The following is a 27,911-nucleotide window of genomic DNA, read 5'->3' on the forward strand; positions in this document are numbered from 1 at the left end:
TGTTGCTTACACAAAAGTTTTATTGGAAACTCTTTGAATACTTGAAGAACACTGGAGACTTTCCAAAACAATACACTTGAGGAACCTTCCCCTCCACCCAAAGTATCTGTAAATCAGCAGCTACATAGATACTGTCCTTAATATTGAGCAGAGCAGAGAGCTGCTAAAATAAACAGCCTTCATAACACAATCTGTGGCAGGCCACAGCAGCAGCTAGGTCTTTACTGAAGCAGAGCATTTGTGCAGTGGTCAGGGAACTCAGAGCCTAGATGTAGCAACTGTGTGTTAAAACAGAGGACTGTCCAGAGAAGAAGCAGGTAACTCAGCCCTGGAGAATCTCTTATTGCTATGGCCATCCAGCTCAACACTAGCAGCTTATATAGGCAATCTTTCAGCCTTTTGAAGGGAAGAAACAGTGCCATTTTGCCTTATGAGATGTGAGAGCTGTAGCTATGTTCGGAACTCCATCAATAAAGGACAAGTACAAGCCCTGACCTCCTGGATGGGATTAACAAGAATGGCAGTACTCCCTACCTGCTCCACAGCTTGTTAGCAGAAGAGCACAGCAGGAGTGCTGGCTAGATGAAGTTTAACCTCAACTATTCTTTATTCATATGATGTGAACCAGCCCTTTGCCTCATCTCTGCTGCTCTGCAGCCCAGACTCTATCACTTTGGAGACTAAAGCTGACAACCACTTGTCTATGAACTACTTTCTACAAAGTGGCATACCAACTTCCTGAGCACAGGTGAGAGGCAGTTGATCCATGAATTCCTTCTGCTCCTGCACCCTTCTGTGACCATTTCCACCTGCGAAACAAGGTGGCTCTTGGATGGGTATCAAGTATTTGTTACAGCCCGTGTAACTGAAGCCCTGTTACAAACTGTTTTGTCTTGGAACCTTTTTTAAATGTTTGTGCATCTTACTTTGCATGGACAAAGCAATTTTCATGTGAGGTTGCTAAGAAGTTGAATCAGTTGGGTAAAATAAAAAGGTCCTGGTAGGTAATTTTCCTTCAATGAAGCTCTTACCTGGAGTTTTAGAACTTAAAAGGCATCCCACCAGACACATCTCTCAACAAAAATTCTCATAAAGTTCAAAGCATTGCTTTGCTCTGGCCTTATAGTAAGCTCTGAATTTGGTTGCTTGCTCCAGCAGTGGCACGGAAATAGTGTTTCAGAGTGGAGTGGGATTCCCCCATCAGCTGCAGGCAATCTCTTCCAACAAAGTGCAGCTAAGCTGAAGCTGCCACATTGCACCAACTAGAAGGCTGGTTACTCAGCCACTCTGAGGAAATGAAGATGGTTCCTCAGTACTCAAGCAACACAACTCCACTTAAAAGAAACTAGGGGGAAAAGAAGAGGTTTTGGACAGTAAGGGGTCTTGTAGTTGCTCACTCTAGTTACATGGGCAGAAAGAGAGAGAACCACAAGAAAACCCACCTTATCCAAGGTTCTGTTTAGTGTCACTGTTTCTCCTCCCATCCTTACATGAGGCAGAAGACATGCAACAGCCAAATCACCCATAGAGCAATTCCAGCCAGTCACACTGTCAGTGGCAGGATTATTACTAAAATAAAATATCAGCTACTCAAAAGCCAGCTGATTAAAAAGTACCATAAGCTTCCCAAAAAAGTGTGCTTCTTTAAAGAAGCTGCCTTCTGAATGGCCAAAGAACACTACAAATTCATCCATGCCTATCAGAAAACAGCTTTTTACCAAGGCCCTGCCACTCCATTCCACTGATGTGTGCATTTCATTCTATCAGTGAGCCTTTACTGGATGTAGGGACACATAGTCCCCCAAACAGAGTATAATATTAATCAAGTCTGTCTTAGAAAATAAATATCTTGGATATTTTCCTGCAAAGAGAGACTAGCCTCACTGGCTAGGGTTCCATGGCACACTTGCTCTCTGCAGTGATCAGGACAGAATGACCCGCACTATAACATGAAAACAGAACATCTTTTAAATATAGGTTTCTTTAAAAGCAATAAATATTTTTTAATTCTTAAGATCATCTATTAACCATAAAGCAGGAAGGCTTGCAAGGATTAGAGGAAAAAATCTTGAACTAAGACTCCTAGTTACATAACCCTAAAGAAATAGGATTCCTAGTATTTACACTTATGTTTCAAAAGCAGAGACTATGAATTCAGCATCATCACAGCTGCTACGTGCAGGCTTGCCAACAGTCAACACTGTTAAACTCAGCATGGCCGAGTGTCAGTGCACTCAGGAAGGAAATGTGGAAAGCATTCCTGTCGTTTCACTCCTGCTTATCAGCCACCTAACAGAGGGCCTTGCACTGTGTAGAGATTCAATTCCTTAAAAGCAGGAAAATAAAGGTAACTTGGATTATACAGGTCCCAAAGCTGACGTCTCTCCCTGTGCTCCAAGCACGCACTCTGAAGTCAGGATGAAATGCCCAGTTCTGTGGAATGGATGTCCTGGACTTCAAACAGTCAAATTTGCTGAACTCACAGACCCTGGAAATAAGCCAAAGCTTTCTATGCTCTAACAGGATCAGAGACTGCAGGAAAAGTCTGTTAGCAAGAAGCTCTACCTAGGAAACTTACACCATAGGACCCTTGGAGGAAGCATATGGCAACTTTCCACAAAGCCCCTCCATACAGAACACACACTGAAGAGAAAGTAAGTTTCCATACATTGGAGTTTGACTTCCTGTGTCCCTACTGAAGTCTTAAAACTGACTGTGAGCAGGAAAAGCGTTCCAGAAGTATGTGGTGGAAAAGTTGAGGAGAATCAGCAGATGAGCCATATCTGTCATTGAAGAGAGAAAAGAAAGCTCACTTGATGGAGGGAACTAGTTGATGTGAACAAAAGGCAGAGCAGGGGCAATAGAGATATTTGTTGATGTCATCTCTAGGATGCTTTGAGGAGGAAGAATTGCTGCAGCAGAACTGGGAAACAGCTTCACTGCAAGGTTTCCACAAAAGCATCAAATTCTTTGACATTTTTCTCATGGACTGCCAGCTTCTCTGGTAACGAGTCCTGGAAGGTAAGGAAAGACGCAGATCAGGGCTCATTCACAGCAGACAGAAGGAAATTTTAAACACACTAGGAAAAAAAAATCTGTTTCTGAGTCATACAATCCCTCATCAATGCTCTAGGCTCACCTTTCTACGTGCACAAAAGCAGGAGCCCTCTGACAGCATCCAGCAGGTGACCCTGAGCAGGGCACTCTGCCCAGAGTCTGTTTGTTCTGCAGGAACAGGAGGTGCACTGGGGCCTCACCTTGTGCAATCTCCACCAGCTGCAGCACAATAACCCACTCAAATCATTGCCTCCATCAAGTCACTTGCTGCTCTCTGGTTTTCATTTTTCTCAACATATGGTACAATGCCAGAGAGCCTACAGAGTGCTCACCCAGATGTGATTCACCAGCCACACCAGAACTCCAGCTCTGCTCAGGCTGCAAAGTCAGGCCTGGTTTGCCACCATGTGAGTTACCCCAGGATTAGTTTGGGGGGTTGCAGTGACCCAGAGCAAGCATGCTGCAGCAGCCTTTAGCTTCAAGACACACACTGGTTGCAGAGGCTCAGATGTACCAGAAACAAATCTGCATTTATTTAGAATATATTAGAGATGGACTTCCTTTGGGCAGGGTCTCTCTTCTGAGAAGTATAGGAAAGACAAGGGGCCTGTTAGAGTGGGTCCAGAAGAGGACACAAAAATGATCAGAGGGCTGGAGCACCTCTCCTGTTAAGACAGGCTGAGAGACTTGGAGTGATTCAGGCTGAAGATGAGAATGCTCTGAGGAGACCTTATTTTGGCTTTTCAGTACTAAAAGGAAACCTTTAAGAAAAATGGGAACAGAGTTTTTAGCAGGGGCTGTTGTGTTTGGACAAGGGGCAATGGTTTTGAATTGAAAGAGAGTAGTCACACTAGATAAGAGAGAACTGTTTTATGACGCTGGTGAAAAATTAAAACAGGCTGCCCAGAGAAGTAGTGGATGCCCCATCCATGGAAATAATTATGGCCACGTTAGATGGGGCTGAGCAACCTGATTAGCTGAAGACATCCCTGCTCATTGCAGAGGGGTTGGCCTATATGACCTTGGTTCCTTCCAACCCAAACTATTCTACAATTCTATGAAGATACTTTTTTCAAACTAGGAATAGGGAGAGCATTATAAAGTACATATGATTTCCACAAACAGAAATTTCAGGATTCCATACCAAATCCTCTGCCATGGACTGTGCTCCAATGTCAATGGAGAGGCTGCTGAGTTGAGGGGGGTTTTGAAATTCACGGTAAAATGTCCCCAGGTCCATTGGAAGAATGTCATCTTTTGAAAATGCTGGTTTCTACAATCAAAGACATTGCTGTTAATTCCCAGAGACACTGGCTTCCCTTTTGTTAAAATCTCAGGTAAAGTCATTACCTGCACTCAGTAAACATCTTGGCATTACAACTGTTCTGCAGTAATGCATATTAAATAACTGAAGAACAGCCAATATCACTTGATTTCACAATAGCACTTGAGCAGTTGGAAGAGAACATTTCTTTGGGATCTAGCTCCTTTTGGTGCCAAGAGAGAGGATGCCAAGCCCAGATGTTAGCAGAGAACTGAAATGGTATTTAATTTGTAGCTGTTGATGGCTGGTACCAGTGTCTTTGCAGTTCTGGGACTGCCATGCCCTAGAGTGTGGTACTGTGAATGATGTGTCCTTACCACCTCCACTGAAAAGTACTCTGACATCACTTGCCATCACCAGCAAGTGAAGCTTGCTGAAGCCCACCTAAGGTGCAGGTGTAAGAGCTCTGATAAGGGCACTTACAAAGTCGATCATAACAAAGTCATCATGGGTGTTCCCTGTGCTGCTGCCACTGGAGCCCTCCGAGTGTAAGCTGCCATGTAGAGGAGATTCCGTTTCTGGGGATTCAGGAGGATTGACCTGCCCAAGAAATCAAAGACGGTGAGTACTGATCTTACAGTCATGCCTGTGTGTGCTTTGGCAGTGTGGGAGCAGTTAGGAGGTTGGACAATTAACATGAACTAGAGCAGGGGCAGCCAACACATGCTGTTATTTGCATGTCTAGAGAGCCCAAGATTCAACACAGGAGACTTCTTGAAACCAAACAGATCTGAATAACTAGTTATTTTCTCCAAAACCAAAGCATATTCAAGGCAGAGAATAGCATGGTTGTTTGCATAAGGGATGCTGAGAAGGCACATAAACCTCTGGAAGAGTCTTACCATGGGGTCGTTATCTTCCAGCTCAACATTCTTGGGAGCAAACATGGCAAAAGGAATGTCTAAGTTGGCCATGGTCACCTGAGGAGATTTAGCAAACAAAATTTCACTAAGATGCTCTGCTTACCCGGCACAAAAAGGATATTGAATGTCTTTGTCAGGCCAGCTAAAAACGGCCCAAATCACGTCAGCAGTCAGGCAAGAGGCTGACAAGCCCATTTAAAAGGCATGAAATCCAAAGATGATACTCTGTTGACCTAATGCACATACATATCTTGAGATGGGATTGCTTCTATACATATCTTGTATAACTTAGGCAAGGATTAATTAACTGCTACAAATTGAAACAATTCTCATTCCTTCATCCAAAAGGCCTACAACTGCAGCTCTAGGAACCAAGCAGATCTCTAAGCTGCCCTAACTGAACTTAGATGCTTGCTTCTAGTGGTAAACTGGTCTACTGCATGTTCCTTCAAGGAAGGGAGGACTGCTACCAGCTTTCCTAGTTTATGGACCTGTTGTAGTGGAAGATCATTGTGAGATCCAAGTGGAGTATCAAGTCTTCTATTCTCACATAGGGTGCTGACAAAGTGGAGTAAAGTCAATGGCTGTCACATCCCTAAAGGATTTTATGAAAAACAAAATACACCTTGGCAAAACCTTGTAGGGAAATGCAGCAGGCAGAAATATGCACTCTCAGTCTCTGAGGTCGCCCTGGCATTGGGGTGCTTTTTGCTCCTCTGTATATGAACAGATGGGAAAAGAAAGGTATTATGGTGCTCTCTGAGAAGATCTACTGCTTGTTACCTGGTTAATGGGTTTGTTGACAAAAGCTCCCACCTTCCGGATAAAGATAGTCTCCAAAAGGTCATGTGGGGAGCCACACTTTCCTTCACTGCTGTTGGATACTGTTTCTGTGTCCTCACTGGGGGAGGAAAATACATAATTAGTGCCTCCTGACACAGGGTAGATAAATAATGTTTTTTATGAGACTCCTTCATTTTTCTTGGTTTACTCCTACTATTGGAAGGATAACAGAAATCTGTCCTTATACCATACCTTCCTCCTCAGTCAGGAGCACGAAAGGAAAGTGGACACTTGTGGAATCAGATTTTTGTTTCAAGCTGGACAAAAACTATTTAATTGAATATAAAGTTGCTGAAATAGGCTTTTCTTCTGGGAAATGGGTTTTTACCTTGCTGTGTGTTTGCAGCAATTCCGGTTCACCACTACTATTTTTTCAGTAACACATTACTCACAGCTCTCTCAGAAGGTGAGAGATCTCCCATTATTTCTGTCACTCAGTTCACAAATGCAGCAGATCTGGTACATGACATCAGAGCCACTCCCAGTATGATTAATTCACTCCATGGCTATTAGGTACTTCCTAATAGTATATTTGACCTATTTGTTTTGGTTTTTTTTCCTACCACAGGTATTCAGAACTTTAAAACAAAATAATAGTTTTGTCCCATGGAAAGAGGATTACTGTTCAAGTATAGCCAGGAAAGTGCTAGTGCAACTGAGTTTTGGTTTCCCCAGAGCAAAACCTCTGTGACTCACGACCATGTGACTCCAAGAGAGATTTCTCAAGAAATAAATATGGTGATCAAAAAACCAGAAGGATTTAATTAGCTGTGAGGGAGTTGATTTAGGACAGTTTGAAGTTGCATTGTTTTCTTTTAAATAACTTTGTGCCTAAAGTTTCTAACTAAAATGGTGAACAGATTCATAGTAACTACAACTGGCTTGGTAACAATGCACATTAAGTCTCTAGAGAATTTAACACTTGTTTTTGAACTTACTGCATCTTGTTTTACAATCAGCAAAACCAGCAGAAAAATTGAAAAAATTCTAAAATTGATAATAAAGTTGACATAGAAGAAGATATATTACATAGAAGAAGAATATTACATAGACTGAGAGGTTTAAATAGATGGGCAAGATCATTGTTTGGAGAAAGGCTGAAATAGCCCCAATCAGAGAAATCTGCAAGTTGATTTGAGGAATGAAGAGACAGTAGTTATGCTACAAACAACAGATAAAAAGGGGAAACAAAAAGCTTTATCTTAATAGGCTTATAAGTGGGTTAGCAGAAGTGGTGGATCATCTAAGACCAACCTACCTGCTAGAAGGAGTAGCTGCTGAATAATGGACTCCATCCAGTGGGGTGCACATCCTCTCTTGGTCAGCTTGAGTGCCATGTGCTGGCTGGCTAGGAACTGGGGGAACTCCCCCTTCTTTGCCTGGACCAATCAACTGAGATAGAAAGAAACAGTCAAGTTAAGAAATCTCAATATCAAACCAAAACCACAGTGCAATACAAAGTAGATTCCATCATACTGGGCATAAGTTGTGGGGTTTTTGGCATATGACTGGGCTCTGGCCCCTGTAAGCCTCAGAGAGATGTCATGTAGGAGTGTATTATCACAATACAAACTCACTTTTTACTCTCTTTCTATTCTACTGTCCACTTCAGGCGTGTTTTACACTGCAGAGTTCTCTGGCTGTAAGTCCTCTGCTTCATGGGGAGGAATGGAGGAAAAAAACCTTACATCCTCTTGCTACAACCCCATGGCTCCCTACAGCTTCAGGAGAAGGGGAAGTGGAGAGGGAGGTGCTGCTTTCTTCTCCCTGGGATCCAGTGATAGGATGCATGGGAGTGTTTGAAACTGCACCAGAGGAAGCTTACACTGGACATTAGAAAGCATTTCTTTGGAGAGAGGGTGGTCAAAAACTGGAACAGTGTTCTCTTCCTAGAGAGGTGGTCAATGTCCCAAGCTGCCAGTTTTTAAGAGGCATTTGGACAACTGCCTTAATACCAGGCTTTAACTTGGCCAGCCCTTAACTGGATGTTGGATTAGATACTCTCTGTAAGACCATTTCAACTGAAATAATTTTATTTTATTAACATTGTGTCAGCAAAACTGGTGCAACACCAATATCACAAGCAGAAAAAGACTTCTGTCAACTTGGCTTATTTTTCTGATGAACCGATATAACTATGTCAATATGAACTGCCAGTGTATCCTATGTCTAGCCTACAGAACTGTGCTTGGACAGCTACAGGGGCAGCAGCTCTGTAAGACAGGCAACATTTGGAATCAGTGACAAGCTGGTGCAGCTAACAGGTCTGGTGCCTGCTCTCTTGGCATGGTTTTTCCACATGACCCCCTACCCCGGTAAAGTCAGGGAAGCTGAGGAGCCAGTTCCCAACTCCTGTGGAAGTTGTGCTTTCTCTGTGTTTACTTTACATTCTTTCCATTCCTGACAGACAGGACACCAATGCATGCACTAGTTCAATGCCTCTCTTAAGTGTACAAGTGACACAAATGGCTGCAATACCAGCCATGCTGGTTCTACTCTCTACAAGTACCTGGTGAGGGTGTGCAGCATTCAAGCCACCAGCAAAGAGTACAGGACACCCCATGTCAGCTGATCCAACTCCCAGGGCAGCAGGCTGATAGGAAAGACGAGAGCTGGACAGCTAAGAAAGAAGAGAAAAAACAAGGGCAAAGGGAGAGGAGAGAGGAAAGGGAAGGGGAATGCCCCACAGCCTGAATAATCACCTGTCACTAAAGAAGGAACAGGAAAAGTCAGAGGCACAGAATTTCAGGCTGGCAGAAGGATGCTAGATTTTCACTGGAATCAATAATGTAGGTTATTGTTCTAAAAAATTCTTACTGCTATGAAGACTACTACTACAGTTGTTCCAGGGGACTAAGTTTGAGCCTTGACAGGAAAACAAGATTGGCTTCCTACACGTATAGGAGGAGGAGGCTTTGCTGACATCCAGTATGGCTGGATGGTATGGCTGACATCCAGTCTCAGGGAAGCTCTGCTCTACAGGCCTACTTCAAATACGGATGTAGTGGGTTACACGAATGCCATGGTGAATTTACTATAGAGTTAATATTTTTTTATCCCAAAACAACTTAATTATCAACTGTTTGAACCTACTTCCATTGCAAATTAAAACAGCTCATCTTCCAGACCTGTTAAAATAGCTTCAGTGAAAGAATACATGGTCCCATAAACGTTCCAGGTAAAGAGACTTGGGAAGCTAACCCTTGTGAGATTGCTTTAGGAATTAAGTGTTGAAAGCAGTGAAACCCAGGAGAAATTCCTTATACATCCCAGGCAGAAATCTATCCAGTCAGGTTAGATGAAACTTTCCTGTTTTGACTTGCCTGACCTCAAGAGTATTTCTTCCAGAGCTCAGTGTGAGCTCCAGCAGCACCAAAGCTGATGTCTTTTACAGGGATCAAAATGAGGAACAGCACTTTGATTCACATGAGGCTAGTTCAGCTGAGTGGAGCTCTAATGAATACACAGGTTCTAGGGACATTGGCTGTTAACAGAAAACACTCAGAATTGTGCCTTACTAGTGTCTTTCACTAACAGTCCTTGACAGCTGTTGTGTTTTAGGGGTGCTTGTCCTGTCTTTGGGAGATCTTCATCTGCAAAGGCATTTAAGAAGCCAGTCTCAGTAAAGTGTCTGGCTCACTGTGGGTTCATCACTCTTTCCCATGCACAACAAACACTCAAATTTGTCAACAAATTTGACAAATACATTGTCAAATTTGTATTTTCCTGTATTTGTTTTGTCATGCCAGAACTTGTATTCTGACCATGTACAGCATATTCTCTTGACAACTCACTTGATGTGAAAAGGCCAGCCCCATCACTGGGACCTTCAAGGTGTCCGTCACCACAGGAGGAGGGGTCTGAAAATGTGTCTTAGTGACAGTAAAAACACACTGTGCACAGACACAGACAAACAGAGGAAACAAGGAAAAGAGAGAATGAGGGGGGAGAGAGAAAGAGAGAGAGAAGGACTTCAGAGAGGAATTATGAAGAGTTGGATGAACTGAATGCTAGTGAAGAGGTTTTGGCTGCAGCAGCCACACCTACACAGAGAGCAGAAATCTCAGTATTGCCAGAAGAACATTCATTTTGTAAAGAATTGACTGTATTTTAATCTGATTAAACCACTGAACACAGGTAATATTTTAGACTCCAGTAAACCCTGACAGAAAGTAACTGCCAGAGACTCTGTTCCACAGTTAATTATAATTGGTACCAGTGAATTAGCAAGAAAGCTGAGCAGATGCCAGAAAAAGTCAAATACCTTTTTTTTTTTTTTTAATTTACAAATTACTTGTATTTCAGCACTCTCCAGCACTCTCCATCCATCCATACTCCCTATCCTCCAGCTTTCTGAGGGATTCTATCTTGGCAGATCTGTGCTGCACCCTTAGAATAAAGGGGACCCAGACTACAGTGCAATTCAAACACACTGATGTGCAGCGGGAACTCCATCAACAGGAGCAAAGCTCCAGAAGTACAGTCTCACAGAGTGTGCTAATGCAAAAAGGGCAGTCCAAACCTGGCTCAGTCCCATACCTCCTCCCACTGTCATTTTCCTAGCAATGGCTTTCAGTTTGAGGAAAGCTTCAGCTTCATTTCTGGGTATTACCCATGGCCAGACTCTCCTGAATTTTGGGCTGCTTCACAACACACATATGCAGACATACAAGCTCACAAAGCAGGTGACAACTATTTCCTTGTATCACACAGGTTAGGCCTCACTTTTACTCAGAAGGCAGGCAGAGATTCATACAATTTGCCTACAAAATCACACAGTTCCTAGTATTTTCCTAGTCATTAAACTGCACAGGACATGTAGAAAGCTGAAGAAAAAACCTAACTTCTTCCTTCCCTTTTAATTTAAAGTCCACTCTGCCAAGGCAGCTTTACAATTCTAACTGTGGTAACAAAGACTGGCAGTTGCTTTACAAATAAGGGCTCAGCATATGGCAACCATGAGCCACAGAAAAAGCAAGAATGTAGGCTCTTACTTTATGAGAATCCTCAAGGTTCAAGTGGTTTCATAAAGCTTTTCCCCCCTCAGTGACAGTAAAGCTTCATGAACCCTCCGGAAACATCAACTTCAATGTAGTTACATACACTACTTCTGTTAAGTAACACTGGCACAAGCAAGCCAGTGGAAATTTCCTTATGAAATCTTTTGTATTTTCCCCACTTCAGGAAAACGCAGGACACAACTCAGCCACAAACTAATTTCCTGAACTGTGTATTGCAGAATAAGAAAAGATTTATTCCATCAGACTTACCGTGAGTACTGGCTAATTAGTTCAACACTGCCTGATGCCTGGTCACTTTGGCCCAGAAATGCTTCCTAAGAGAAGCTCATTTCTAGCTCGTTCATATAGCAGAATACACTCTGCTAAACCAGGCACATTAATTCCTCTGAAACAGCATAAAGACCCATAGCAAATTCTTTTAGTTTGGAAAAGCATTCCAATTATACTTCATTCTATGTTTCACATTGACAGTGAAAGAGATTTAGAGTCTTTAGATTGTCTTTAAAGGTCAGTAAAGCCATCTGCTTGGCTGGACAACAAGACAGGGCAATCCTGAATATTTAAAGCAATAGGGCAATTGCAACTCTGGCTAAGTCTTCAAAATACAGAACTGTGGAGTCAGATATGTAAGACAGTACAAGAACTTGGGAGTTTCTGGCTTTTTATACTCAAAAGGAAACCATTATCTATTTATTTTAAAATTGAAACTTAAATGAAATTTGCATGGGCAATTTTTTTGCCAATACTTATTCCTGCTGCCCCAACTAATTTTAGATGGCCCAATAAACACAGCTTTTGTCTTTTTTCTATCTTTCTCTAGCATTTTCCTGGTATTTCAGTATTTCTTTCTCAATGTGTCTGTTACTCCTACTTAAGCTGCATGGCATCAATGTCTTGAATTCCTCCTCTTGTAGTACTGGCATGCAAATGTGTAAATGTGTAAGTACACTGTTGTCCTCTTCAAGCACAGCTCAACCCAGCTACAGGAATAGGCTCTTTTAATCCTCAGTAATTCAGTCTTTCTAGGCCCCTGGAATTTTGTTGAAATTAGTATCTAATTTCAATAGATTTTACTCTAGAGTGTAATGACATAAATAACCCACACATTTAATTTTAATTAGCAGCAGGAGGATTTCTGTTTGCACAAGAGCTGATGTAGGAATATGCAAACTATTCTTACAGCAATTGTTCTGTCTAGAAGTAAAAAGAGCCTGGTTTCTCTTACCTGAGATGGAGGAGAGGTGGAAAAAGATGTGGTACACACTTCTTGGGAATCTTCTACTGAGGGGTATACTGCACCATTGTCCTCACCAGCTCTAAAGCAGCAAGAAAAAACAAGTTTTCTAACCAGAAATATTCCTTAAAACAAACAAATAGTAAAACACACTGGGACAAACACTGCAGGGAGGTTGAGAGTTTTTGGGTGCAGTTGAAAGGAGAATTATGAAGGGCTCTCATCTGCTTGCCGGATCTGAGGAAAACAAAGTGGGAAAACATCGGTTTTCCTCGGGTGTTTGTTTTCTACCCCATGTAAAATATCAGGTGTTTCTAACTAATGATTTTGTTATACCAGCTAGTGCTGCTGGCTTTGGTGTTTACCAGCTAGTGCTGCTGGCTTTGGCATTTACACAGCCATTGTCAAACAATAGCACTGGTCCAAGCTTGAATGCCCTCACATTTATTTTAGAGAAGGCAAACCTCTCTTCTCCAAAGAGAAATTAAACTGCTCTTCCCCCAGTGGAAATATCCAGGGATGCATGCATCTAGACATGTAGTTTTGCATCAGGATTAACCATTACACTTTCAAATTCCTGAAGGAAGCCAAGATTAAACATCCTCTGTGTCCAAGTGCTTCTGTGAAGAATTTGGGAAAATACTGGGGTTTGCTACACTCGGGCTATCTCAATGTGAGGAGAAAAATGTCACTCTTCATCACATGTTTAACTATGCCAATATGACTGACACTAATTCTCCCATGTCCCTTCCCATGCTGTCAACAAAGAGTGGAAAAGGCTCTGTATTTGGGCATAATGGATGCCTTTACCATGGCCCATGACTTCAACTCAGTTTTTCCTCACCTGTAATTGCAGGGATGCATGGGTGAAGAGCTGGGATAGGGACGGTCCACAAAGTGATCAATTATAATCCCCATGATAGGAGGGGTCCTCTCAAACTGCCTGCAAGGCAACAAGCAATGGTGTTACTGGCTTTTTCTCTCTAATTCTTCCCAATTCATGGTGCCCTCACAGAAAACCCTTGTGTCTATTAATGGGATCAGAGCATCTTTACAATGTAGACCTGTGACCCCAGGCATGCATCAACAATTTGGAGTTCTAGAGCCTGGCTCAGGGCTACCCAAATACTCCCCTTGCGGCAAGGTTTATTAAGAGAGAGAGCATTCTTCATGAAAGAGAATCTCAGCAGGAAAGGATAAGCAGAAGGGAAAGATCTGGGGGCTCAGAACATGAGGGGTTTAACAGTAAATTATTGTAAAACAGTTTCTGGCATGATCATTTTCTCACCTGGTTGACATGAAAGCAAGGTTGATTCTGTAGGCACAAGACAAAGTGATGGTGCCCACTGGGGTACCCACTGTCCCAACACGGACTGTCTGGAAACCTGTAAGGTTAAGGAATAATTCTTAGTTTCACTGATTATTTAGGTGCCACACTTTTTTATTCTGAGTTTACATTATCTTATTTCAGTAGTGTTACCATTATCTCTTGCAATCCGAACCCTAAAAACGTAGAACCCATAACAAAACAGCAGCACTAGGTTGCCTTGCTGGTAGGCTTCACTTGCAAGACTTCTGATGTTGCTTCCTGGTTTTCTGGCCTAAAATATTGTTCTGAAGTGCTTCTTGTTCCTCAGTAGATCATGATCTCCTTTACCAGTCCTGCCCCTTATCAACATAATTCCATATTCTTATCTCAGTTCTGTATCACTAGAGTCTAAATGGCAGTCACCTGAGACTTTGTCCAAGTACCATCATTATACTTGTCACCTTGTGACACAAGGCTGCACTGGCAGAGCCAGACGAAAAGCATATGTAAGCCTCACACTAATTTTCCTTATGGTACTTGGGAATAGTAACCAAAAGGCAGTCAGAATGAAACACAGTTCTGCTCTTGTTTGTGTGTTCTGTAATCATACCTTCTCCCAAGCCACTCAGCTGGACTTCACCAAAATATATCCTGAAGGAAAAGGAAAAAGAAAAGCTGTTAGATCCAGTTGGGACATGATGTTATACATATCCTAATTCCTTACTTAATTTTGGGAGTTGGAAGGCTGGAACTACTTTTCAGGAAAAAAAAAAAAAAGCCTAAAATAAATGGCTGGAATGCCCATCTCAAAAAACCTTACAGCTGCTCCAGAAGAACAGGTCATGTAAAAAGAAGGAGAAAGAGAAAATGCTAGTCCAATCAGAAATTTTTCTTTAATTTTTTTAAGCCTCTGTGGTTAAGTCTACAGTTCAGAGCAAAAATATGACGTGATACAAACTTTCTGTGAAAATAACTTCACAGATAGGACTTAATCTAAAAGCTGATGCTTATCACACAACATAAAAGATTAACTGTGCTGTAAGAGTTGCTCTTAAGTACATGCCAAGTCAGCAATGGAGGCAAAAAAGTGAAAATGGCTGGAATTTGAGTTTTCAGCTGTACAAATGATAACAAACCTGAAATTTACCATCATATAAATTAGCTATGCTAATTTATAAACATGTCAAAGACTTTTCTCACAGCCAAAAACAGAGTCTGGAAGATAACTATGAACTACAAGCCAGTCAAACTCACAGGCTAAACAGAGCTGAACCCAGTATTTGGATGTGTAAAATGCAAAAACTACAGGACATGGAACTGAGGATGCATCTTTAAAATGGAGTAACAGGAGAGAGTCTAAATCTATGCTGCAAAAGTATACATTGCAGTTATGGGCAACGCAGAGAGGCATTTATTAAACACAAGCCAAACAACTGGATGCTAGTAAGCAATTTAAGGGATTGCATGTAAATTTTTTTTTACTCTTCCTAATATGGCAGGCAAACACTTCACAGCCTATGCTTAGCTTTTCTTTCAATGGCTCAAGTAAAGGCTATAAGGTGATACACAGAACAAAGTTTTCTTCTGTCACTGATCATAGTACTTCTATACAAATAATTTGATTTTATTATTGCTCATCCCTTTTTAACTACATTTGCAGCTACACTGTGCAAGTCTAGTCTCTCCTGTTTGCATTTCAAATGGGAAATTTTTGCTTTACCTGTACAATATTACATATTCATGGCCTTGTTTCCTAGAGAGTCTGTAGGCTGGAGTTACTCTGGTTATAGCAAGCAAAGACTTCAGCAGTAGAGACAGCCTGTTGTATACAGTGTATGAAACTTTGATTTCTTTGTCACACCTAGAGAACACAAAGAAAAAAAAATTAGTCTTTTGTCCACAACTAAGTTGCCTGGATTTGGGGTTCTTGTTTGTTTTGGTTTGCAGTTGCTTTTGTTTATTTTATTTAAAATAAAAATTACTCTAGGCCAGTTGTTTAATATTACTGCCAAAATGATAAATAAAGCCCCAGTGTGGCTACCTGTACTGACCAACCAGCTAACCATCCTGCTTCAACCTAGTCACCTGCTGTAGAAGTAATTGTTGAAAAATGCCATGCAGACTTCTACTAAACAGAGACATCATTTCAATGTGAAAAACATTTGTCATTACTGAGACGATGAATTCTTGTATCTGAGGAAACCTACTAGTTGTAATGGAAGAATGAAGAAGGAATTAAATTACTAGTTTATGTTCTTGACACTGGTGCTTATATAGATTGACTGCTGCTCTAGACAAATAGAGTTCTGTCTGAAGTGCCCTGGGCCACACAGCCAGTATGTGCTCTGATCACCGTGGATTAACCACATGTGCCCATTGCATCAGCTCAGAACTACAAACACAAAGAATGCACTTACTTTTCATTCATTTCTAGACACCAAATTTCCAGCTCCATGGAGTCCCCCTGGATCAGAGAAAAGATAGCAAACAAAGGCTCATTTCAGAACACAGACCTGTTCAAATCTCATTAGTGATCAGCAATGCCCACACCTCTCAATGATTTGTCTCCTGGCTCCCACTTTCTTGTGATGCAATGATAGAAAAAGGTGCACTGGAAGTGTCCCTGCACAATTATATCACCTCAGGGAATACCTTCTTTAGAATGCCTAAGTTCTTCATCGGCTAAGAAATTATTTTCTTAAAATTTAAAAACTTAATTTTCTTACAATTAATTTATTTTAAAAATTTAGATTTTTCTGCTGTGTCATTTGTGTGTTTGGCCTCAGATTTTTGCAGTGAATTGCTTCTGTTAAACAACACATTTCATTTCATTAGCATATCACCTAACTTAATAAGATTTAGATATTCTCACATTGTCTTGGATTAAAGGGCAGGAGCTCTGGTAGTTGACTTAAGATTCAAGCAAAAAACCCCACAAACAAAAAGAAAAGGGCATCTGTTTTGACTCAGTTCTCACCTCTGAGGTTTTGAGAGAAATCTCCACGCACATCGACCGTCCAACAGCGGGCAGCTGTCCTGCCAGAGCTTTCTTTGCTTCATGAGTAACCTCTGGTATATCTTTGATTGCCAAATTGAACTGCAGAATCAAAGAGATTGTTCCATTTATTTTATTTCTTTGATAAACTGCCTGATGGTACATTTCAGACAGGCTCACAGACCCAATATAACATACTAGGTCAGTGTCCACTGAAATATTTATGAAACAGAAAATTCCCAGCTGGGTTCAAGCTTTTCATATTTACAAAGATTCCCTTGGCTGCTAATTCAAGTGGTTTTCTTGATCCTGCTATAAAAAATATGCTACTTTTCCCTCGCTTCAGTCCTATCTTCACCCACAGAGTATCTTGAGTCTTTTCAATTTTAATAAAGCCCAATAATAAAATGTCCTGAATTGCAGAGTAGCAAACTTCTGACAGATAAGATCTCATCACCCCACCCCCAAACAGATCTTGGAAATGTGCCTTAGCTGACAGGAGTTGCTGAGAGGCATCATTTCTCTTTCCCATCATCAGGCTGTAAGAGTCCAGAGTGATTTGTTGCATGTGAACAACAACCACCAACCCCTCACAACATCATCGACATAACTAAATATAGTACTACTCTATGAATAATTATTATTGTCTGCACAAGACTGTAATAATCACATGGTGTTCTCAGCACACACACAGAGTTATGGAGTTGCTTTAAAAAATAAGACCTTACCCAGTCAGAACCTGTTGGGGAGGATGATGAGCGGGTACAGATTTTCTCTCCAAGTCGGGCCTGGACAATTACTTGTACTGTCTGGAATAGAAAGAAAAGGATACTTAGTAATGTTCTGGGCTCAGCACCAGCTCTGAACCTCAGTTCAGAGCCTGAGCTACACAAGCTCCGAGTGAAAAAGATGAAAGGGCTGACCAGGATGTAGAGAAGTAGAGTTTGCTACACTGTTCTTCAGTTTATTCAATTCAAATTATTACATGTAACTGGCAAATGTATTTCAGAAAGAAAATCATTTTAGGCTGACCTTTCTCTCTAACAACATTAAGAGACAAAGTCAATTCTGCAATCAGGATTTGCAGTTTTCAATAGAAAATTCAGAAAAAATTACAAAAATATCCCAGGCCTGAACAACTAAACTAAAGCCAAATGAATCTGTACATTTACACCAAAGCCACTGTTTGGTGTAAGCACTGATTATCTTCTTGCATCTAGGTATAAAGTGTGGCCAAATTTTATAATTATGTATCAACATAATTCAAAAGAACATTCTGGTATTATTGGTTTTGGATGCAATATAAAAATTAAGATAGGTTGAGAGAGTGGAGTCCAGCAGATAAACTACCTAACAGCTGGTGGTTAGACTTGATGCTAGAAACCCAAAACTGACAGAGGTGTGAAGTGCCTACAGCTGATTCTAAAGCAAGATGTTTCTGGAGGATGGAAGAGGATTTGAGAGTAGAAAGAAGGGGAAAATATGTTTTTCTAGTTGTTCTCAGAAATCTCCTAAATTTGACATCAGCTCTTCTTGCTTTGTTCTTCAGGAAAACAAAGCAAAACAAAAAACCAACAAATCCAAACCTCAGTCTTGTTACTCTAGCCACACCAAGTACTTAATTTGTTTTGTGGTGTTTTTTAAACAAGGAAGAAGAGGAATTTGTCCAAAGGAGAAAAATTACCTTTAAAGCAAAAAATTTGATGAACTTGTCCAGGTCCTTCCTGTCCTGGGAACTGAGATCAGTGTCCATTGCATATGGCAATCTGAAATATAGCACAGGTCTGGGAATGAAGTCGTCTTCCAGCTTTCTGTTTAGATTTCAAAATATTTTGCCATTAGAGGCCATCTCAAAAGAAATTAAAAGTACCAAAGTTCTCTACCTGTCAAGATCTGAACATGCTAAAAACTTTGGGATGTGAGTGTGCGGTATAAATGCACATTGATAGTTTGTCTGGTCAGTGCAAAGATCAAAAAAATTTAAAAAAACAAGGCTCACAATTAAAACTCAGTACAAGTTCTACAATTTTGCTATCTTAATCTTTAAAAAGCAAAACAACCAAACAAAAAAAACCAGAACACCCCAACACCACAATGACTGTATTCTATGCCAAGCTAACCATCAGACATGGAGGTCTTGGCTTCAGAAATAATGTATCTTCAGCTATCAGCACTGGTCAAAACCAAGCCTAATTGTTTTCTTGAGCCTGAAATTCTTAGAACAGTATTTCAGTGGTATTTCAGCAGAAATCTATATAATAAACCATTGCTAGAACAGGCTACACTGCTTCTTTACTTTAAATAAAGACTATTCGAAGAAAAACTATACAGCTACAAAATTTACCTACAACCAACTGAAAAGACAAATTTTTGTCAAGAAACAGACCGAAATCCTCCATTCACTTCTCCTGAAAGCTCTGATAATAAATACTTAGCTTTCACACTGACACTGCCTTGTTTTTCAAAATACAATTGTTTCTAGGAACACAATGAACTTGCACAGCATCTGAAGCAGGGAAGGGCAAGGCACTAATCCTATTTTTGTCACCATCACGTCACATGGCCTGGGATAAATTACAATTCTTCTGTCTCTCAGTTTCTTCACACGTAAGTTAATAATCATATAGAGACCACTGGGGAGGAATGCCTTAATTAGCAGCATTTGTTGTAGTTTTTGCTTGTAAGCCTTCAAAGCATTAATTCACTCTTACCCCCGTTGCAGTTTTGAGACAGCTAATCAGCCTGAAGCAGCTTGTCAGACATCCCATATTTACGGAACGTGCTGCTCCTCACAGGAATGCTGGCCAGCTGAGGTCAGGGAGCACGAGCAGCTGCTGTGCACAACGTTATTCAGTGTTCAGTCATTAAGCAAAGACTGAACTTACAGTAAGGTATGCTATTTATGCAAATTAAAGCTTGTAGGGCAAAAGGGCCAATAGCCCTGTTCACATAGAAAATGCAGAATCTGTCATCACCATGCACATGCAGTACTTCTATTTAAAATATCACACTTAATGACAGTAAAGCCCAATGCTTCAGGAGCATCAATCAAAAAGGGCTGCAAGATAAGAGTACTGCAATTTCCAGAGCATTTTATAGAGAACAGTGCTGCTTTCTGAATGACTCTATAAAAAGAAACCTGGACATACAGTATAGTTGAAAGTTCCTAGGCTACATTCATACCACATCTCCTTAAGCTGTACTGTTCTCATTATAAATTATAATTTAAATTGAGAACTAACAACACAAGTGATTCAACATCAGATGGATTTTCAAATTATCCTTTGGATATTTTAACCTCGTTATTGAAACCGTTATCCCTCCTTTCCCTGTGTTTACCTTCACTAGACTGATTACAGACCCTTTCCACTGCATGGGGGTGCAAAAGGAAGGCATTTAAAGTGCTCGACACAGCACTCAAAATTAACAAAACCCAACCATTTAGTACAGACAGGTACCACTACAAAAAAACCACAAATCCCCCAAACAAGCAAACAAACAAAACCCCAGGCAAGAACAACCTGTTATTATTATTTTGACTTAAGTACAGCACTGTAAGGGCTGAGGAGATCTGAGATCTTTGACAAACCTGGCTGATATAGGCAATAAAATACAGCATTAACAAATATGTTTTTCTCAGCAAAGAGAATGCTGACATTGAAATACTAAAAAAAAAATCCTACTGCCTTTTAATGTGAAAAGTGATACGTGACTTCTGCAGAAAGATACAAGGAAGTATATCCTGATATTGTGGGAGAGCTGTCAAATAAAACACCCATATTTGCCTTTGGAGGCTGGAAAAAACTTCTGACATCAATTATTTCAAGATACTTGGGAACGAATGGAAGGTGTTAGGCTCACTGGTCTGTTAGGAAAGGAAACAAAGTTGATCATCAGCATGGCTCCATGTGCAGTACAGAAATTTGTTCTAATGAACCAGATATCTCTAGAGGAGAGAAACAACCACCAGAGGGTTCAAAAAATGAGAGCCTCATGGCTCTGCCTTGCTGCAGCAGGACTGGGATTCTTCCTGGAAGATCCGAAACTACCTGTAACATTCATCAAACATTTGGAGATTCATACTGCTACCTCTCAAGCTCCAAATGCCAGAACAGTTAACCCAAAGTAGAGCAGAAAGTATCAGGCAAGGTTTCCTGGAAAGGAATAAATAATTTCATGGGAAAACTGTGACTTTGGAACTCAGCTCCTGAAATGTCTAAGGGCTCTCATCTGACAGCCATCATCTCCTCATTTTAGTAGGAGGACCTCTGATGATTGCCTGAGGCCTTCTAAGGCTTAGAATGGTATTCACCTTTAGAATCAGTCTTGGTAAGAGTTAAGATGGAGCAAGAATTACAGCAAACTTTTTATTTACAGAAATTCTTTGGTACTCTCAGGTAAGCTGCCACAGCTGACCTGAACAGGAAAGAAATTATTTAAACTTAGTTCCACTAAATTCAATCAACTTCTCACATCCAGTAGGTTGCAATGCCAGCACGGCTCCTTGTTAAGTGCTACTGCACAGGCCCATGCTTAGCTCAAGGATAACACTGGCTCATTTTACACAGAATAACAACTAGAAGGAAATAACCTTTGGTCTAGGTTTGAAAAATACAGATGACTGATTTCTCCTCAACAGATAGTTCCTTAAGTAATCTGATATATTTGCCAGCACATGATGCAACTAGCATCTTGTTTATATGGCTTTTTGCTTTGTCTCCCACTTCCTGCAACACCTGCTTTTATACTATTGCTTTTATTTATATGCCCTTGTCTTCACTTTACTGTGAACAGAAACATCAGAAACAGCAAAGGAGAACTGCCACATGTGGCTCTCTTGACTAAATCCTTATTCATTCTCCCAAAGTTGAGACAGATTTTATCCAACAGTTTAACATCTAAGTGTTGTGCCTTATACGTTCTACTGCTATTTATACCCTCCTTCTCTGAGAAGACGACACATCAGCATAAGGTGATGGCGCTGTTTGCATGATGCAAGGAACTGCAAGAGCCCTCCCCTCAATGCCTCGGCAGAGCCGAGAGGAACTACAGCGACAGGCATGCCGTGCTCCAAGCCGAGAGCAGCCCCGCTGCCAGCAGACACCTGTAACCCCGCACACCGCAGGTGCACGGGAACACCGGGGATCACCGGCATTACACTACGTATTCCTTGTATGGGAATTGAGCCAGTACATCTCTCTGACACCTACAGGAACAGGAAAGGAGCAGAAGCACCTGACACACACCAAGCATTATTATTGCTGCTGGGGAAAGCATATAGAGGCTGCTTCCATCCTATATTTCTATATTCCTTCCTATATTTCTGAGCCGTGGCTGCTACAACTTAAAGTTATCTTGCTTTCTTTTCAACCAGACATGCATCAATGCAAAATAATTACTCATGGTTCTTATGTCAGAGTGAAACTGAAAAGACAAGAGGGAAGAAACCAGAGTGGGTGTAGTGGTAAGGAGAGGGCTGTGGACAGCTCTCATCCCAGATATTCGTTCCCAGTTACCAGACTGTGCACCCAAGACTGCACTCCTTGCCCATACCACTCTTCCAGAACTTCTTTTTTAATACAGGACCAAATCCAATCTCCAAAAATGTCCTATGGGAAGCTCAGAAAAGCCTTGTTGAATCATGCAGTAAACAAGAAGCACATGGAAGTTTCTGAAGCTTTTAAGAGCTCCTACAACAGAAGCTTCACTGCAAAGAGGTATTTTGAGCACACTAATAAGCAACTATATAAAGATCTTCATAAATACAGTGCTCTGTTTCAAGACTGGGCCTACAAGTCAAACTCCAGTATCCTACAATTACTTAAAATTAATCTCCATTTTGCCTTCTTAGTAGATTAGTCAGAAACCTAGAGAGAAGTAGCAAACAGTTCTAAGGTGTGACACTCTCATTTTTTGAAGTTGGTGGATTTTTATTTCAAGAAAAGATTAAATTCTATAGCAGAATAGAATAAGTTCAATATCAGAAAAACTGTTTTACATAATATAAACATTCTGATGTAATCAAAACCTCTGTAGTTCACTATATGCTCAGGTTTTGACTGATAAAGAGGTAATTTTTCCTCCTGATCAGGAAACAGACTCACTTTTTAAACAAAAACTCCACAGCTTAGTAAATACCTTACTAAAGCCATCACTGCCAGCTCCACTGACTTAGAAACAAAATTAAGTAATTCCTGTTGACCAGCAGTTACATCCTGTACTTCCCTAAGGTCTAAAAATGGTATCAGTCCAAAGGTCCATCCTCTCAGTTTGTTTGTCAAGCCAAAGTATACAGACTAAACCAGAATCTGCTTCTACATACCCTGCACTATAATCACCAACACAATCACCACAGCTCAACGATTGTATGAACCCACGTTCAGAAATGTTAAGATTATACAATACCATTTAAGTCAAATACAGTGGTCCTGTGTGATCCTTCTGGACATCTACAGATAGCCTGGTTCATCTGAAAGATTTATTTCTTGCCACAAGAAGGAAGGGTCTTCCAGGTCAGGCCACTCCTGCAATAATTTGGAGATGCTCTAAACTTTATTTGGACAGCCAACTAATTTTCAGCTAAGGCAGTAATTTGCCGTGTTTTTTCCCCTTGGTATGTGCCTAGTCACATCGCTTTTGGGATTTGTAAGCAGGCAGTTTGTAGGCTTAGTCCAAAGAGTCCCTTTTCTAGCTATTCCCTGACATGGAACGTGTCTCTGCTCCCACCTAATCCACGGGAACGACTCTGACTGTGCCCTAAGAGCCATACCTCCCACAGGAAAGAAAGATACGACCACCTGTAAACCTCTGCTCTTTCCCAGGGTGCCACAAACTCGCATCTCACAAGAAGACTATACAAGACTATAAAATGGAGCGTGCGGTCTCAGATTCTACTATTTCCAGTAGGCTGTGAAGCATTTTGATTTTAAATGACCACCTGCTGAGAATACAGCGGGCCACATCTTTCCCAGGCTCCACTGACAGCCACCAGTCGTTAAGGAAAACGAATCGCAGCCGACACGCGGCTGTCGGGAACCGAACCCCGCGAGCAGCGAGGCAAAGTAAAACGGAGACGCGAAGCCGTAGCCAAAGGTTTAAGACGCACGTCAAAGCCCCCTCCCCTGGAAGGGCCTCCCGCAGGCCCGCGGAGCTCCCAGCCCTGCCCTGCGGGGGCCCGCGGTACCTGCGCGGGGCCGGCAGTGCTGGCAGCGCGGCGGCTCATCCCGTGCGGGGCCCGCTCCGCCGCCGCGCCCCGGCGCCTCCTCCGCGCCCCGACCGGGCACGGGGAGAGCCCCGCGGCCCCGGGGCCGCGACCGCCGCCTCCAAGCCCCGAAGACGCTCCGGGGCTCCGGCCGGCGCCCCTCCTCCTTCTCGTTCCCGGCCCGGGGGTTTCGCCGCGAAGTGTCAGCGCCGGCGGGGATGCGCAGCCGGCGGCGGGGGCCGAGCTGAGGCTGCCGCCGCCCTCAGAGCCGCGGGCAGTGCCGCGCCGCCGCCATCGCCGTCGCCATCGCCGCTGTTTGTTTTCATCCGCTGCGGGCGGGGTGGGGAAGGAAGGAAGGAAGGAGGAAGGGAGGGAAGAAGGGAGGTGCCTGAGTGTTCGCAACGGCACTTTCCGCACGCAGCCGCCGCTCGTGGCCCGCCCTCCCGCGGCGCGCTGAGCCCGCAGTCCGGGGAGGCGGGAGGTCGCCAGGCCTAGAAAAGCGGTGCAGCGCCCGGTACCGCTCCCGCCGGTGGCCCCTTGCCTGTGGCGAATCTATCGCGGCGAATGTGGGGCCGGGCCGGCGGGGACCGCCTGAGAGCGGCCGCGGGGCCGGTAAGGGCTGGGACGACTCCGGCGGGGGTCGGGCGGCCCGTGGGGTCCGGGGCGCCCGGCAAGGGCAGCGCCAGCCGGGGCTGCGAGACCGCCCGCCGGACTGCCCGCGGCTCGTGTCTGCCGTGCCCCGGCGAGGGTGACTGGGGACGGATCCAGCTCCCTCTCTGCCACGGGACCTAAACTCCTGTCAGCGCCAGGCAGAGTTGTCGGCTCCGCGGTGAGTCCACCCGGCTGCCCGTGTATTTAAAAGCAGAAAAAGAAAAGTTAAAAGGTTTGCTGGATGATCAGACTGAAAGGAAAACGGTAACGGAGTCTGATAAGCTCACCAGTAACAACTGTTCCGAGTATCCTCTTTTGCTTTATGCAGGTGAAGCCTCTGGGAAAGCCCTGTCAGAGAGGAGCCCCAGGGGACGCCCCTGACCGTCAGCCATGGCCGTACCTATCGCGGTTCTTGACTGTGACCTCTTGCTCTATGGCCGCGGACACAGGACTTTGGATCGCTTCAAGCTGGAGGATGTCACGGATGAGTACCTAGTATCCACGTACGGCTTTCCCCGACAGTTCATTTGCTACCTCGTGGATCTCCTGGGAGCCACTCTCTCGCGCCCTACACAGCGGTCTAGGGCCATCAGTCCCGAGACGCAAATCCTTGCTGCGTTGGGTTTCTATACCTCTGGCTCCTTCCAGACTCGCATGGGGGATGCTATTGGCATTAGCCAAGCCTCGATGAGCCGCTGTGTTGCCAATGTAACCGAGGCACTGGTGGAAAGAGCCTCACAGTTCATTCACTTTCCTAAAGATGAAGCTACTGTACAGACGCTGAAGGATGACTTTTATGGCCTGGCAGGAATGCCGGGAGTGCTGGGGGTGGTTGACTGCACCCACGTGGCAATAAAAGCGCCAAATGCTGAGGACCTGTCCTATGTGAACCGAAAGGGTCTCCATTCCCTGAACTGCCTCATGGTGTGTGATTCCAGAGGAGTACTCCTTAGTGCTGAAACGCACTGGCCCGGCAGCCTGCCTGACTGTGCGGTGTTAGAACAGGCAACCCTCACAAGCCAGTTTGAAACTGAGCTTCATAAAGATGGCTGGCTACTTGGTAAGTCAGCTTTTCATCCTTGTTTTCAGTAGAAAGTCAATTATATATTGTCTCCTTACTCTGGGCATGAGTGATATGTTTGCTTTCCTGCGAATTGCTTTGAGATTTATGGCTCAGTTTGGACAACCCTTATCTTGGAAGCTTAGAATATTAACTTCTAATCTGTGTTTTATACAGTCTCATTACTGTACATATTAATCCTCATTCATTCTGTTAATAGCTTTCTTTCAGTATTCTACACCTTTCTGTGCTGAATTATGCAATTTTTAATCCTAGGTACTGCCCTAATCCAACTGTTTTCCCCTGTTTTATGCAGTAGATTAATTCTCTTAAAACTCTTCTGTGGAAAATCTTCTTGTGTAAAACAAAATGCCTTTACTTTGTCACATTTGTAAACCAGAGTTACTTCTTCCATGCCTTCTCTTTTAGCGGGAGGAAGAACTTATTCTGTATCTGCTGTACCAGCAAACCAGGCTGAAATCTGTGGCTGACTGTAGGTGTGTAACCTGTCCTGCTCCTTTCCACGGCTCACAGGTGACAGCTCTTTCTTGCTCCGGACGTGGTTGATGACCCCTCTGCACATTCCTGAGACGCCTGCAGAGTACCGCTACAACATGGCCCATTCCGCCACTCACAACGTCATTGAGCGCACGTTCAGAACCATTCGGTCGCGGTTCCGCTGCCTCGATGGCTCCAAAGGCACCCTGCAGTATTCTCCTGAGAAGTCCAGCCACATCATTCTGGCCTGCTGCGTGCTTCATAACATCTCCCTGCAACATGGGCTGGATGTGTGGTCTGCACCAGCCACAGGACACATGGAACAGTCGGAAGAAGAATACGAGCAAATGGAATCAGTGGACTCGGAAGCCTGTCGTGTTCGTCAGGAACTTTTACTTACTCATTTCAGCTAATATTGTGACAGAGAGAAGGCTTTTAACAGTTGATCTGGGAAGTTATCTGGAGCAAATATGCCCCTTCCTCTTCTTAAAGCCTGTAAAGACTTAAGCAGATGTGAGACAAGAAGAAATATACTCTCTTCCTTTCAGGCAAATTTCTGAACTTCTCTCAGTCTCTCCAGAGATTGGAGAGATTGGTTAATTGGTACATTTTTGTTGTCCTGATGATTAGAGGCGCCCCATTCACTTGAGAACAACGACTAATGTGACAACAGTGGGAAAATTAGGGAAATTGTCTTTTATAGTGATGGAAAATTTGTAAAGCTTGCACTGTTTTACAAATCAACTATTCTATTCCACTGTGTAACTCAAAACATTTATGACTGATTTTTTTAAACAGTATTTTGCACAAATTAAATTTCCACATGAGCTCCTAGTTTCTACTGTGAATTCATGAGCAGCAAAGCAAACATTTATATTTTTGTTTGCAGGTATAAATTCTTGCTCAACACCATTTTGCCATTTTGCACACCTCACAAACTGCAGTGATTTCTCTGAAAGCTGGGAGCTGTGTTCTGGGAGGGGTCTGGTATTTTGCTGGACACACACTAGTGCTTGCACATATCTAGAGGGATTGAACCTTCTTTCTTTCCCAGACAGGCTGGAGAAGATGTTAAGCTATGGTGGCTCTGTTGGGTACTTGGCAGACATCAGGAAATGGGCTAGTGGAGGTGAGGCTGGTTTGCTCCTGCAGCAGGAAACTGGTTGTCTTGGTGGCTGCTGTAAAAGAAATGCCAAGGACTGACTGGGTCACAGAAATTGTACCAATTGCAAAAGTTCTCCTCTTAGATCAAAGCAGAGGTGTGGAAAGGCTACTCGAGCACTGCTGGCAATCTACTTCTTCAGTGGAGCAAGATGACTGATGCACGCAGTTGTTGCTGGCACAAGGCTGGGCAGTTTCCTGGAAATGTTCTCTTTCTAAAAGGCACAAGTGTTTCCAAGGATCTCATGACAGCGGTCTAAGAAAATTTTGTTTCTTAGATTTTATTGTTTACTGGGCAGTAAATGTAACAAAAAGGGTAGAGAATGCAAAAAACTACAAAACTGTAACTACTTAAAGTAGCAGTGATACTGCCTGGCATTGTATATCTGTCCTTTTAGAGGAAGTGAGTCTGGATCATGCCCCACTTGTATTTGATGAATACAAGAGTACGGGACACATTTCGCAGTGCAGGGTGGAGGTGCAGAGCCGGATACACTCTGCCAGGTTTGCAGTGTCAGTGAGCACTTTCTATCTCACAGAAAGCCAAGCATGCTTGATGGCGTGTAAACAAGACATTTTCAGAAGCCTAAATGAGGGCTGTAAAATGTTATGTACAAAGATCTCAAATGTAATTCAGTTTTCTTTACACAAGGTGTTATACAGGAGCTACTGTTGGTCACTGCAGCAAAACTCC

The 27,911-nt window shown here is 42.8% G+C and overlaps 2 protein-coding genes across 9 annotated transcripts; one reads left to right on the top strand and one right to left on the bottom strand.

Moving 5' to 3' along the window:
• On the bottom strand, window positions 1-24,863 carry ATG13 (autophagy related 13). Of its 7 annotated transcripts, none has more exons than XM_050975763.1 (17): window positions 23,830-24,170; window positions 23,052-23,170; window positions 18,331-18,412; window positions 17,375-17,455; window positions 16,629-16,748; window positions 16,069-16,115; window positions 15,372-15,512; window positions 14,262-14,302; window positions 13,631-13,727; window positions 13,187-13,285; window positions 12,334-12,424; window positions 7,346-7,479; window positions 6,028-6,145; window positions 5,224-5,301; window positions 4,805-4,921; window positions 4,202-4,330; window positions 1-3,014 (listed from the first exon to the last, which is right to left on the bottom strand). In XM_050975763.1, the coding sequence occupies exons 3-17, from the start codon at window positions 18,397-18,399 to the stop codon at window positions 2,937-2,939; spliced, it is 1,440 nt and encodes a 479-aa protein (XP_050831720.1). In that variant the 5' UTR covers window positions 18,400-18,412; window positions 23,052-23,170; window positions 23,830-24,170; the 3' UTR covers window positions 1-2,936. The 7 variants fall into 7 exon arrangements, with proteins under 7 accessions (XP_050831720.1, XP_050831719.1, XP_018763249.1 ...); XM_050975762.1 differs by having other exon boundaries at window positions 18,331-18,457; XM_018907704.3 differs by lacking the exons at window positions 23,052-23,170; window positions 23,830-24,170 and adding exons at window positions 8,597-8,707; window positions 9,882-9,980 and having other exon boundaries at window positions 18,331-18,457.
• Window positions 24,274-26,890, top strand: HARBI1 (harbinger transposase derived 1). Of its 2 annotated transcripts, none has more exons than XM_009102093.4 (3): window positions 24,274-24,676; window positions 24,827-25,558; window positions 26,093-26,890. In XM_009102093.4, exons 2-3 carry the CDS (start codon window positions 24,889-24,891, stop codon window positions 26,467-26,469), a joined length of 1,047 nt encoding a protein of 348 aa, XP_009100341.1. In that variant the 5' UTR covers window positions 24,274-24,676; window positions 24,827-24,888; the 3' UTR covers window positions 26,470-26,890. The 2 variants fall into 2 exon arrangements, with proteins under 2 accessions (XP_009100341.1, XP_050831725.1); XM_050975768.1 differs by having other exon boundaries at window positions 24,274-24,459.
• The last annotated feature ends 1,021 nt before the right edge of the window (window positions 26,891-27,911 follow it).

The sequence above is a fragment of the Serinus canaria genome, chromosome 5, assembly GCF_022539315.1.
Source record: "Serinus canaria isolate serCan28SL12 chromosome 5, serCan2020, whole genome shotgun sequence".
NCBI lineage: Eukaryota > Metazoa > Chordata > Aves > Passeriformes > Fringillidae > Serinus > Serinus canaria.